Source organism: Asparagus officinalis, chromosome 8 (assembly GCF_001876935.1).
Source record: "Asparagus officinalis chromosome 8, Aspof.V1, whole genome shotgun sequence".
NCBI classification, from domain to species: domain Eukaryota; kingdom Viridiplantae; phylum Streptophyta; class Magnoliopsida; order Asparagales; family Asparagaceae; genus Asparagus; species Asparagus officinalis.
In genome coordinates, this window is record NC_033801.1 from 104,761,870 (window position 1) to 104,776,346 (window position 14,477).

Sequence of the window (14,477 nt, forward strand, 5' to 3'; positions counted from 1 at the left end):
TATATTCTATCTCCTAGTGTAAAGGAAACTCGAAGTGGGATCTCCACTTAGAGAATCTGGATTGGTTTGAATAATCTTAAATGTCGCAAGGTTTGATTATTCAACTAAAAGTGGACCTCTCGTTCATGGAAGGAATCGAGAGGGGATTTTGATTGTGGTCCTAACTGTAGTAAGGTTTTGACCAAGTGGGAGTTTTGAGACGATCCTAACTGTTTAAAGGTTTGATCGTTCAATTTGTGGACCTCTCGTTCATTGAAGGAATCGAGAGGGGATTTTGGCTTTGGACCTAACCGTTTAAAGGTTTGACCATGAGAGAATTTTGTGAGGGAAGATTGATCCAACGAAGTGATCGAATCTCACCTCAGAAAAAGAGTATTCGTAAATCACCATGGGGATGTAGTGTTTATCACTTTGTTTGTAATGATTGGGTTATCCCTAAGAAACTTACATATAGTATTCTTCCGGGAACTTCCCGTTACATGAATTATCCACCCCCAGCTTTCTTTGCAAAACTGGGTGTAACAAGGAGTACGTTATCCTCAGTCGCATGTTCGGGTTATCCTTAAGAATATAAGATTCTCCAGGAACTCCCCGTTACATAAATCATCCACCCCCAGCTTCCTTTGCGAAACCGGGTTTAACATTGTACTTAGTTGGATGACTGAGAAGCAGTTTATACTCATATACTCTTTGGAGTGAGATGGAGAAGCAGTTTATACTCGTATACTCATCGGAGTCAGGGAAAATAGTTTATACTCGTGTACCCAATGGAGTATGAGTCGTCTTTACTCGGCTTGTTTCGCCATTATGACGCCGGAGTCAATTAGGGCTTGGATCTTGTTTTTGAGTCCAAAGCAAATATTGGTGGGATGACGAACCCTTCTGTGGTATGTACAGTAGTTTGGATCTGTAATCATCTTAGCACCATCCTGATCTTTAATAGGCGGTAGCTCGATTTTATCATTGGCAAGGAGGTATTCCAATATGGCTGGAGCTTCGTCATCTTCGAAAGAATACTCCTTTTGGAACCTCGGATCGAGAGTCGTGTTCACAGGAATTGTGGATGTCGTTGGTTGACCTCTCTCAACTTTCTTTCTTTTAAGAAAGTGTTCAGCTTATTCACCACGTAGTTTTAACTCTTTCCAAGTGGTGGATGGTACGACCCCCAGAGCTCCCAGGACATCGATGGAGAGGTTATTGTGGCATGTTTGCAGGATGAACTCCTCTGTAATAGGATCTCTGTAATTCATTGCTTTGCCATGGAAGCGCTTGACAAAATCGTCGACTGACTCTCCGTCTTTTTGCTTCTCATCTAAAAGGGTTCCGACTGACACTTCGGTGTCATCATCGAAGAAATTACTGAGGAACAAACTTTCCATGTCATCCCAGCAATTGACGCTCCCTGGCTTGAGCCGTCGGTACCAATCGAAGGCGGGCCCACGAAGGGTGCCAACGAATGACCGGACCATTAAAGCCTCGTTTCCAGAGATCATGCCCAAATGAGACTTGAAATAAATCAAGTGCTGAATCGGTGAACTCTTCCCCTCAAACGGTGTGAAGTTAATCATGTTGAATTTTACCGGGTACGGTATTGAATCTCATTCCCTTGGATAGGGACATGGAATACCCGTCTTCTTAACTTCTTGAGTCGTCATCAAAGCGTTGATTTTGTTTTCAAGCTCTTTCATTTTCCCTTTATCGTCTATGTCTTCATTCGAAGGACGTTGAGGAGAATGAATTAGACCACCCCCTGTGAGAGGTGCTATTGAACCACCCCCAATCTTGTTATTGGGAGAATCCGTTAAACCACCCCCAGAGTTATTGCTATTGGGAGGTGTATCAGCCATAATGACTTCATCCACTTCTGGATCACTGTCATCCATAACATTTTGAGTGTGGCGGCTGGATTCAGCTCGCTGACTGGACTCAGGAGGTTGAGGCCGTTGAGTTAGTAATTCTCTCATTTGTTGGATAGCTAACTCCATCTCTGTCTTCATCTCAGCTCTAATTTCTTCACGTTGCTTCGTTAGAGCTTCTTGAAGCATTTGAGCAAATTGATCAGAAGTGATTGTGAACACTTCTTTGGTTTGTCCCGTGCTAGACATTGTATCATCAGAAGCGATTGCAGAATAAGTGTCCGAGAATTCATCCTCCGAGGACATTCCTTCTTGCATTCTTTTGTAGTCTCTGCGTCTGATGGCTCCTAATTGGAGTCGAGACATCCTTTGAGCAATTCTTGGATTGACTTTTCCTCTGGGAGAAAAGTCAGGATTTGAGTCATTTGAATGCCGCTTCGACTTTCTTTTATCAGTCACGTTGATGGTGACTTCAGGGAATTCATCATCTTGGGCAGCTGATTTTCTTTTGCGGAAATGTCTCGGCTTAGGCTTCGACGATACAGAGACTCTTCGTGGGATGGTTTCTCGTTTGAAACAATCACATTCTGATAGCATTGCTCTAATGAGTCGCGCACAGGGACAATGAGAGCTCATTTCCCGAATAACTCTCTTTCGAATATTATTCACAACCCCAACTTGATAATACGATTCATCGGTATGATTGCCAAAAAATCGTATCGTCTATTGGCATGACCTCCCAGGTATGACGATATCATTTGGTGAATGCGTCTTCTTCTGGGGGTGTAAAACCTTGTTGGCATTCTCAGGACAATTTATTTCTGTCTTTGAGTGATCCAAGGTTATGTTGGGAATCACACGTTTAAAACCACCCCCTTGCGGGTATGGAGTCTTAACAGGCTCCGAATGCTGATTTTTCACAACTTCAGACTTTGGAATCCAAACTTGGCAGAGTTTCGGTGGTTCTTTGGCCACCGTTTCCTTCTTCCTTTCTCGTCTTTGTTGTAAGAGAGCACGAGCATGAATAGAGTTTGCACGACGTTTTTGTATACGTTCTTTGAGGGTCGAACGAGTCCTTTTGATAATAGTCCATTCCTCCGTCGTGAGTTTAGCAGAGACATGAATGATTGGTCGTTGAGACAACTGAACCACTCGATGCCTCCTCGACTCTAAGTCCGCATGATAACGAACTCCGTCGGTTTGTTCCAAGGCCTTAGCTATTTGACGAGCGTGGCGCTGACGTTGTCTCTGACGAGCTCTTTTCGTCAATGCCGGTGGGCTTTAATTTAATGACTCCTTAATTGGAGAAGAGCCAATGTGAGCAGAGATGTTGCGAGTAAAATCCTCAGCAACAATCAGGCGAGAGTCTTCATTTTGTGCCTTCTTTGGCATGTAAGTTTTCCTTAATTGTGAGATCCTCTTGTACTTGCGAGACAATGAAGATCTTGAAGAGGATGATGAGAGATATTCCTCAAACTTGGTTTGGTCGAATTCGTATTCGACCATGGATTCAACTGGAATCTTGATCGGCTGGGAGACGACGACGGTCTCGGCAGCGAGACCGTTGGCTCCCACTGTGGTCGCCAGCTTGTTTGCGTCAAAAGTTGACTTTGTCATGGAATTCATTATATCTTCGGTCGATTACAATAAATTCAAAAAAGAGATAGCCTTTTTATAAGACCTCTTTTACACAACAAAATGAAAATTACAACTCTTGAGAAACAAACGCAGGATCGTTGTTTGGATCGCTGTTTGCATGGGATCTTTGCCTGTGCCGGGAACGCTTTGGTTCGTGGACCACCAAATCACAGATTCTGATTAAATCGTGAGGGGTTTGATGATTCGTCATTCGTTTATCGAAGTGAGAATTTGAAATGATATCTTATCAAAGTAAGATAGTCGTTCTTCTTAAAATCAAGTCAAAGCTCAATTTCAAGGAGTTGCCAGAAGCATAAGAACTCTGCTCTCTCCCTGCTCTGGATTGCTCTGAAGTGCTCAAGAATGATCAGCCCCCTTGAAAATGGCCTTCGGGGGGTATTTATAACCCTCTGGATGAACAGTGCTCGCGAGACAGTGTTTGCTGTCTGGGCGGGCGAGACAGTGTTTGCTGTCTCAGCCCGCGAGACAGTAAACGCTGTCTCGGAAATAGTAACCGTCAGACAGTTTTCATTTTAACTGCCTTCCCACGTTTCAAACTCCGTTATTTTGGCAGTTATCTACGTGATTCTCGCCCACGATGTTTCCCACGTTCTTGAACAGTTGGTGACCACGTGTCGGCGGTTTATAAAATAGTTTCTGAGCCTTTGAGAACTGTCTCACGTGCGAGACAGTAAATTCTGTCTCGCACAGCGAGACAGTAAAGACTGTCTCGCTTGGGCGAGACAGTAAAAGTCTGTCTCGCCCGCGAGACAGTAAAGACTGTCTCGCGTGGGCGAGATAGTAAACTCGCACGGCGAGACAGTCAAGTCTGTCTCGCGTGCGAGACAGTAAAGACTGTCTCGCATGCGAGACAGTCTATACTTGTGTTCTTTTTGACATTTTGGATGACTTCTTTTTGAGCTGTGTTTGGATACCTTTCAGCATTTTTTGACGCCTACAGTTAGCTCACTCGATGAATCACACCCACAACCGAAATAAACTATATGTGAAAATACTTAAGCTCAAATGGTTGTGTGTGAAACTATAATAAAAAACAAAATTAAACTCAAATAATTCTAGCTTATGAATGAGAATCAAAATATAAATTTGCTAGAAGAAAAGAGTTTAAGAAAACTTCTCCAATTGAACAAAGAGGTGTAGTTATGAAGATTTAAGGTTGAACGCCTCAAAACCGAAATTGAAATCCTCCTCTTTGTGAAACTTTCTTTACATAAACAAAACACACTCAAAAACTCTTTAAATAAACTGGCAAAGCTATTTTGTAAACTTTCTTCTTAAAACAAATACGTTATGAGGCATATATATAGTCTCTTTAACAAAATAGCCAAAAAACTAGTCGTTACTATGTAATATGACCGTTATCGGTCGACTGACGGATCAAACCGATCGACCGATCAGACTGGAAAACTGAAGGCTGAAGAAATGCTTCTGATCAGTTAACCGGTAGATTCAATCGGCTGACCAAAAAACATGCACATGCAAAAATAAATAGTGTCAGTCGACTAATGAACAATATCGGTCAACCGAAAATACTATTCACAGATACATGAAACCTGAAAAATCTAATTTTATAAATTTAGTTTAAAATTATAAAACAACTCTAAAAATTATAAAATTTGGGGAAATATTTATTCATATGATCATAAACATGTTAGAAGAGAAATTTCTGAAATAACATTTTCCATTTGTGAAAACTCATTTATTTTGCAATAATGACATGAAACCCGAAAAGCTAATTTTTCATGTGAAAATAAACATGTTAGAAAAGAAATTTCTAAAATATCATTTTCTATTTATGAAAGCTCACTGTTTTGCAAAATTGTCAAAATACGAGTTTTGTTGAAAACATAATTTTGATAAAATTTCTTTAAAAAGTTCTAAAATTCTTTTTAATGGATTGATAGACTTTAGAAAAGATATAAACTAGTATTATTTAGTCTATAATCTAAAACACAAAATATAAAATAATACGTGTGTGTATATGAATTTGAGCTCTAAGCATAACACATAAAGTATAAATCTAAAACACTATACCCAAGCAATTGATCTTCAATTTAGCTCGTCTTGGTTGCGGATGAAGCGATGATGAATCTTGACTTGAATTGCGATGGCGTCATTCCTATTTCTGCCAACCTCCATTAGGATGTTATCGTTAAGTTCAATTCCAACCAACATCTGATTGAGGATATTTGTGTAGAATTCTTAACATGCAAATACAAACACTCAACAAAAGATATTAGGAATTATTTGTTAATTATCAAAATTAGATTAGACAATAGGCTCATAAACATGAGACCTAACACTTAGAACTCCCTAACACTTTTTTTCATTACAACCCTACTTGTCGTTAAAAAACTTTTAAAATTATTTATTTTTTATCTTTTCTCAAAAATACTCAATAATTCTCTTGTTTCTCAAGCTATTACAAAATCTATCTCTCCTCTCCTTTCTTCACATTAAATCCGAGTAACCATGACTATTGGAAAAAGAGGAAACTAGTAGAAAATCAAGGTAATCTCCTTAAACGCTTTGGCCCCAGTTGAAGAAGGGTTAAGGAGGTTTAGCTCCTTCTTAACCATCCAAATGTATTAATTTGGTCAAAGGGTTAACAAACTCTTTACGGCCATTAAGGAGGTTTAGCTCCTTCTTAACCATCCAAATGTATTAATTTGGTCAAAGGGTTAACAAACTCTTTAGGGCCCCATTTAGTAAAGGGTTAAGGAAGAAGGATTAAGGAGAAGGATTAACACAGTTAACCTACTTCATAATCTGAAGGACTAAATTATTAACTCATTATAGAAGTTTTATTTTAGCTCTTGTGATCATTTTTAGTGTTTGGGAATAATAATGATTTTGACTATTTTCTTTATAATTAGAAGGGTTAATTCTTAATCCTTCTAAATAGGAGTATTAGTAAACCCCTTATTTTAATGGATTAACTGATTTTAATCCCTCTAGAAGGGTTAACTTAACCCTTCTATATTGTTTATGTTTGGCAAATTATGAAGGGTTAACTCACTTTAACCATTGTATAAATTTTTTGTGTTTGGCTGGTTAAGAAGGGGTTAAGAGCATCTCCAACAGTTTTCCAATTTCCCACTTTTGGAGAATTTAGTTAGGTTTTTGGTCAAACAGATTCCCCATCTCATTCTCCAAAATAGGGATGGAGAAAAAAAAATAGGAAAGCTTTCCCAAATCTACAGCATTCTCTAAATTTTGGAGGAAAACATAGATTCTTCAAAATAGGGAAGCTGTTGGAGTTGGTGTAAAAATAATTTGGAGAATATGACTTTTGCTTCCCCATTTTGGAGAAAATTTTAGAGAAGCTGTTGGAGATGCCCTAAGTCTCCTTAACCCCTCACTTAACCATTTTCCAAACGGTACCTACAAGGGTTAAAGTTAGTTAACCCCTCATTTAGAGGAGTTACCAAATCTGTCTAAGGAGGAGGATTAAGACGTATTCCCTCTTGAAATAAGAAAATACTTTAAAAAATATTTTAAGATATTTATAGCAATTAGCCTCCTTAACCCTTTTTTATTTACTAAACACAAAAAACTTAATCCTTGATCTTGACTATCAAATCAAATGGAATTAAATTATTTTTAACCTCTCGTGAAGGATTAACTAAGTTAGTCCTTCCTTTTAACCATTTTCCCTAAATCCCCAAACAGTACTTTTGATTTGAGTCTCTATAGTCTCTATTTATTGTTACTTTTTTTTATTTGGTAATTTGTTAAGCTTTGGCGTGCATGTTGTGCATTGACTATGAAACCAATCACACACATTTATTGCTACGTTTAGCTTCTAGTCTACCATTGAAATAATGATAAATTATAATCTGGTACCTTAAGGTATGTTGTAACTAAATGAGTGATCCTAGAATTTTAGTATTTATATCGGTAACCATGAAGTTACTGCTTGTAGTTACACCGATAACCCCTTGATTTGTTTGTCGTTTAGGCTCCATGGTTACCCTCGTGGTCACAATTTGTAACAAGGGTTACCCATGTAGATATGCAAACTCCAAAGTTCATGTAATTATATCATATCTCGAGATATCATATTGTAATTAATCCTTAAGAAAAAATTGTTTAGAGGAAGAAAAACATCATAGTTTTGAAATACAAATGAGTTTTAACAATTTTTCTTGATAATAAAGTATCTTGTGTTATTGGTTTTGAATAGTCTTTCATAGGTCCCACAACCAACAAAGAAGAATCATACGCCTTGGCCCTTGCTTGGGTCGCACCAAGATGCTCCCTATTTTATGTCTCCACGTGCCTTGTCACCTTTAGAAGACTCAGTCCGATGCCTCCCCTCCCAAGACAACGTGCATCTTTTCCTCCCCAAAAAACACGTGCTCGTATACCTTTTCTTTTTCAAAGATTTTCTCTCTCTCGCGCCAACGTTATTAAAGACAAAGCTCGAGGAAGCAAACGCAAAGAAGAACACCACATACGCAAAGAGATTGGTTACGGAGCTTCGCCGGTGAGATTAAGATACCATGGGTGAACCAAAGAGGTCTAATTTCTCAGTTACATGCAATCGCTTGAGCCAATACCTCAAGAAAACTCGGAGCTTTGCGGATCCTGGTAAGCCTCCAACAAAAACCCAAACTCAAACAAACAACCCTTAAAAAAGTTCTGATTATTATTATTTTTTATTGTTTTAGGTGTAATTCTTGAAGCAAATAAATGGGTTTTAATGAATTTTACATTTTTTGAAACTTTTTAGGATTGTATCGGCCTCCTACGACTTTGAATTTGTTGCCCGGAATTGACATATCGGCCGAAAACCAAACCTATACAGAGGATGCTTTTTTGGTTTCGGACCGAAATGCTACGAACCCACAGTTGACATTATTTTATGGAGGAAAAATGATGGTTTTTGATAACATTCGACCGGAAAAAGCTGCAGATTTAATCAATTTGGCAACTGTAGGGAGCTCTTCTGCAAAAATTGAAACTCCTGGTAATTGTTCTTTCTTTTATTTGATAAATTTTAATTATTAAAATGATTCGATGGTTATAATGAACCGTGCGAGTAGAAACTTTATATTAATTAAAATAATTGTGAAATTGTAATAATTTTATATAAAGTTCTAAGTGCTTGTTTTATGTTATAACAGAAATACCAATGCCATTGCAAAGAAGGGCTTCACTGCATAGATTCATCGAGAAAAGAAAAGATAGGTGGGTAAATTTTTTTAGTTAATTTCTAATTATTTCATTGCTGTTTTTTAAAATATTGACTTTTCATGATTTACGTAGTTTCTAATAAATTTCCTTTTACTTAAAAACGCAGGATTAATTCGAAGGGACCATACCAAATGAAAAGCTCTTCTAAAATTATGTCTACTTCAAGATCTCAAGAGGCAAGATCATGGCTTGGATTGGGACGAGAGGTCTAAAAAAATAGGCTATGTTTGAAGAACAATGGAATAGAGATTTTGTTTGTTAACAAAAGGCTAATTTGGGGAATTTTCAAATCCCTTTCTAAATACATATGTGAGGACTAAATTATCCAAATTTTGGTGGGTAATGGATTTGTTGCCCTTTAGCTTTGTACTGGCATAACGGATGATTGTGTCCCACGTAAGACCAATTATGTAATTTGAAAATGATGCATGCCAAGATTGACTTTATATATATGTACTTTGAGGAGGATTCTATGAAAATAGCTCTTGTATATTGACGATATTTGGCATTGCTTTATTTCCTTGATTTAGTTGTAATCGGTACGAAGATTTGAGGGAATTATATATGCTCAGTGATCTTGTGCTCATATTATATTGCGCAAAATGTTGGGTCCCGCCTTATTATTTTGGAATCTGTACAAATTAGATAGTTTAATTGAGGGTGAAATTTAACTGTTAAGAGTAATTAAATGTTAAATGTTAACTTTTGATGTTTAGATAGTTTAATTGTGGGTGAAATTAAACTATTACGAGTAATTAAATGTTAAATGATAACCTTTAATGTTTTGTGAAGTGAATGTGGAAGTTAAACATTGAAGATGATTAGAGTTCCTTCTATGCATATAATAGAGGATGAATAGAACATGAAAATAACAAGTTGAGAAAGAGATTTGCAGAGAGTTACACAAACATATATGTATATACATACATACGTACGTACATACATATACACACACATATATACATATATATAGTGAAAGCATCTGAGTGTTCGTGATCTACCTTTTCGGTGAAGAAATTCATTGTAATATGGAGTATTCCCTGAGTACTAGAAATCCCACCATCTCATAGTGGAAGCTACTAGGCCATTTCGGTCGACCCGTGGTTTTTCCAATTTTGCGTTTTCCACACATTTTCTACTGTTCAAATTTTATTTTATTGTGCACTCTTTATCTTTTTACCCCCCAACAAAATGGTATCAGAACCTGGTTGGCTACTCACATGAGATCTTTTGAGGATTAAGATGGAGGAGACTACTTGCACCATGTTCAAACTTACTGCAACAAATTTCTCTATTTAGAAGACGCGCATGGAAGATATAATCTATTGCAAGGATATGATCTAATCAGTTAAACTATCAGGCGTCAAGCCAGCTGACAAATGAGATGAAGATTGAGATATTCTGAACAGAGGGTTGGTTGGGAGGATCCAGCAATGGGTAGGTTAGAGTGTGTTCCACCACATAACACAAGAAACAAATGCTTATCAAATTTGGAAAAAATTGGAGGATCTCTACGAGTGCAAGACATCGCAGAAGAAAGCCTTTGTCATTAGAAGATTTGTAAATTTAAAATATCAAGGTGGACAAGTATTGAGGACCACTTAAACATTTTCCAAGAGCTACTGAACCAGTAATTCATCGTGAAGATTGATTTTAGTTATGAGGTTCAAACATTGCTCTTGATGATCTCTCAGCCAGAAAGTTAGGAGACACTTATCACTTTAGTCAGTAATTCAGCAACAAATGGTTCTCTCACTCTCAACATGGTGGAAGATGACTGCATGTTTAGTGAAGAAGTTAGAAGAAAAGAGTTTGGTGATACATCTTCCTTAGAGGCCCTCACTGTCGAAAAGCAGGGGAGAAGCAAGACTAGAAATTTTGGAATTCTAACAAATGTGACAAATCCAGAGGGAAGTCAAAGCTGAGAAAGGAAATTGAATGTTATTATTGTGAAATGCAAAACTCAAGAGAGATCGTCCTCAAGAGAAGAGTGAAGAAAAGAAGGATGATGCTGATATGACCACAATCATTATAGAGGGTGATGTGGCTATTTGTTATAAAAGTTTCATAGATGTCACGTGCAAGGACTCTACATAGATTGTCAATTCTACAACTTCTTGCCATGTCACTCCTTGATGATAACCTTTACATCCTACGGATATGTTCATCATGACAACGTCAGGATGGGAAATAAAGTGAAATGCAAGATTGAGGGAATAGGAGATATTTTTGTAAGAGACTAAACTTGGGTGCAGATTGCTACTCAAAAATGTCAAACACATTCTAGAAATTCGTCTCAACCTAATCTCTATAGGAGCACCTGGTGATGAAGCATACAACAAAAAATTCTGAGGTGGTTGACGGACTCTTACCAAAGGTGTACTAGTGCTAGCCAGAGGTAAGAAGGAAAAAAAAAAACTATAAAGAACACAAGCCAAGGTGATCAAGGGGAGGTGCACGCTATTGAAGATCTGTATACAAAGCTATAGCACAAGCGGCTCAAACATTTCAGTGATAAGGGACTCGGTATCCTCGCTAGAAAGAAACTCCTATCAGTGCAAGGTAACGTCATAGAACCATGCACACATTGTTTGTCTAGTAAACAATCTAGAGTTTCACTACACATATCTATCATACATAGGAGCTCTCACATACTTAACCTTGTTCATACCGATGTTTGTTCTATGAATAATAAAAGTATCAGAGGTGCTCTCTATTTTATCACTTTCATAGATGATCACTCTAGGAACTTGTGGGCATACACACTAAAATCCAAAGACCAAACACTGGAAATTTTTAAGCATGTCCATGCTAAAGTTAAACAAGAAACAGGATGGAAGATGAAATGTGTTTGAGAAAATAATGGCCGCAAGTATATGGGCCCATTTGAGAAGTATTGCAAAGATCATGGTATCAAACTCCAGAAGACTATCCTTAAACTCCCTTGACAGAATGGTCTCACCGAGAGAATGAATTGCATCATCAGAGAAAGAAATATGTGCATGTTCTCTCACTCAAATCTTCCAAAATCCTTTTGGGTGAAGCAATGCGAACATCGGTTGGCTTGATTAACCTTTCTCCTTCAGCTCCTTTTGACTAGTTGTCTGCATAAAGGAATTCAAAGTGTTGGAAGATCGAGTTTAACATATTGGTGGTTTATGTAGAAGCCTTTATCATGGCCTCTAAACCTTTTTCCAAGACACCAAATCGTTTCTTGTGATTGGAAATCATAGGAATAGGAGATGATGAGAAGGCTGGTTTAGATATGGATGATTTAATTGTTGAGAATTATTCAATGTATTAAATGGAACTGTGTTTCTTGAAAATTATGGAGTTGAAATGTGAGTAAAATTTTAATTTTTTAAAGAAAATTCTTGACTTCAAGCAAAAATTGGATGATTTCTCTAATCCGGATTGTAAGGTGGAGAAAATGAAATGTTTGTAGGATGCTAGAATGCAGCGTTTATCTGCTCTAATGGTTGATTGTTTCCTAAGAGAAGATATTTCTCTAAAATATAGCTGGATAAAAATAGTTATGACATACTGGGGAAGAAACTTGGTCATCTTGAGTTGGGGCTCATTCTTTGGTTTTAAGGGTATCTAATCTATGCCAGATTGTAGTCACTTTTGCTTCAAAGACAATGTTTGACTCTAGAGAAAGATCACTAGATTTGGTTGAGGGAACTGATGAGACTCTTCAATCACAGTATTCTTATTGCATGATTTTTTAGATAAATTCTCTAACAATTCTCAAGTTTTATCAGTATTTTTCTTTATAAAATCTTTTTAACGCATAGATTCTAAGAAAACATTTGAAGAATAATACAATCCTTCATAAATGATTTGGCATAATAAAAAAATTTCTAGACCATGGTGAGGATATTGATAAGAAGATATTTAAATCTATCAAAACACTTTTAAAATTTCTCCCTTGAAATTATCTTGAAATTCTGAATCTAAACTTTTACCATTTTATGAATTGTAAAAAATTTATCAAGGAAGAAAAATGGTAATAAATTCATCCCAAGTTGAGATAAAATTTATAGGTAAGTTCTACAAACATTTTTTATTTTTTTTCTTGAATGCAAAGGGGATAAATCTAAGCTTAATTACATTCTCAGATAAATTCTATTCTTAATAACAAGACAAATTTCCTAAAACTTTAATATAAAAATGTAACCATCTTCTAATTCATTTCCTAAGGACTTTGGAAGTATACTTATGAAGTGAGGCCGAAGCTTAAAGTTAGCTCTATTAACATCGGAAGCCTAATGCGAGGCGGGATTGCATTCCTAGTTGGTTTATACATGTCTTGAAAAACAAGTATAGTTGAATTTGTCATTTCTTTAGTTTTTAATGTTAGTTCAACACAGATTGAACGATTAGTATTATCCATAATCCAAAAGAACAAAACAATTCTTTCTAAGTTCATATATATATATATAACTATATATTATATATACCTTATGTTATATAATGATATATATATATATATATAATATATATATATATATATATATCATATATATATTAATATTGATACTATATAATTATATTATATACTATATTATACTATAGCAATTATGGGTATCGCTTGGTACCAACGTACAAAAAGTTATGCTTGGTAGTGATGTGTCACATCCGCTCCACTCATTCAAATATGGGACCATGTTCACATTGATAGTGAGTGGATGAAAAATGTGACACATCACTACCAAGCACGAAAATTTGTGGCTTTGGTAACCAAGAAATACACATTTTTTTCCTCATATATTAGTATATATATATATATATATAATATACACTTATATATATATATATATATAGTTATATATATATATATAGTATATATATATATATATATATATAATAAAAAATAGAAAGAAAAAAGAAGAAAGATAAAAAAAACTAGCTAAATAAATCAAGAGCAACCACTTGAAACAATCACCCTTAATTTTAGGGTTATGTCTAAGCGCAACTAGCTAGATCAGCTTCTAACTAAAAAAAATCCTTTAGTGAAACATCAAACTTTACTTAGCCAGTTAGCTAGGTAAGGATAGTACTAAAGGAAGGCGATGACCAATTAAATATCTCTTTCATTGCGGAGTGCTCTACGCAACCCCTAAACCTTATCTTAAATACCAACAGATTAAAATAAACTTAAACATGTTCACTTAAGAATTTCTTCTTACTTAGTTTGCTCGAGACCTTAGGGGCCAATGTCTAATGAGTTTTAAAAGTTTTGAGTTTGTATGGTAACAAATTAGTGATTTGTGTGCTAAGGAAAGGATGATGAAATTTCTCAATTTATCCTGATAAGGGAGTTTTTGCCCTTGAGTATTTTCAAGTGAGTGTTTAAATCAAAATGTTCCATCAATTTTGTGAGTTCCTACAAACTATATGCCATGCAATCCTATGAATTAAAAGAAACTACAAAATAATACAAAAAGAAAATATTTCTTAATTAGAGTCAGCAATCAAACATATATGAGGAAAAAAGCTCTTGTTTAAATTTATTATTTTGTTTAATAGTTATTTAAGTGGATAGTGGATTTTATTAGGTTCGATAAGAGAAGTTTTTTGTTTTGTTATGTTTTATTTATTTCGTTTTTGATTGTCTCTAATGTGAAAACCTAACTAGAGGGCATACGTAAAAATACTAGAAAGAAGACTCATATTTTCAAGAAAATCTTCTTCTTCAATGTTCAATGTTCAATCTTATTCCTCTTGTTTAGTTCTTCATAAGAAAACACATAAATCAAA

At 36.0% G+C, this 14,477-nt stretch overlaps 1 protein-coding gene across 1 annotated transcript; it reads left to right on the plus strand.

The window, feature by feature from the left end:
* Window positions 7,942-9,193, plus strand: LOC109820456 (protein TIFY 10c-like). The gene is made up of 4 exons (XM_020386601.1): window positions 7,942-8,108; window positions 8,251-8,487; window positions 8,645-8,708; window positions 8,821-9,193. Exons 1-4 carry the CDS (start codon window positions 8,021-8,023, stop codon window positions 8,924-8,926), a joined length of 495 nt encoding a protein of 164 aa, XP_020242190.1. The 5' UTR covers window positions 7,942-8,020; the 3' UTR covers window positions 8,927-9,193.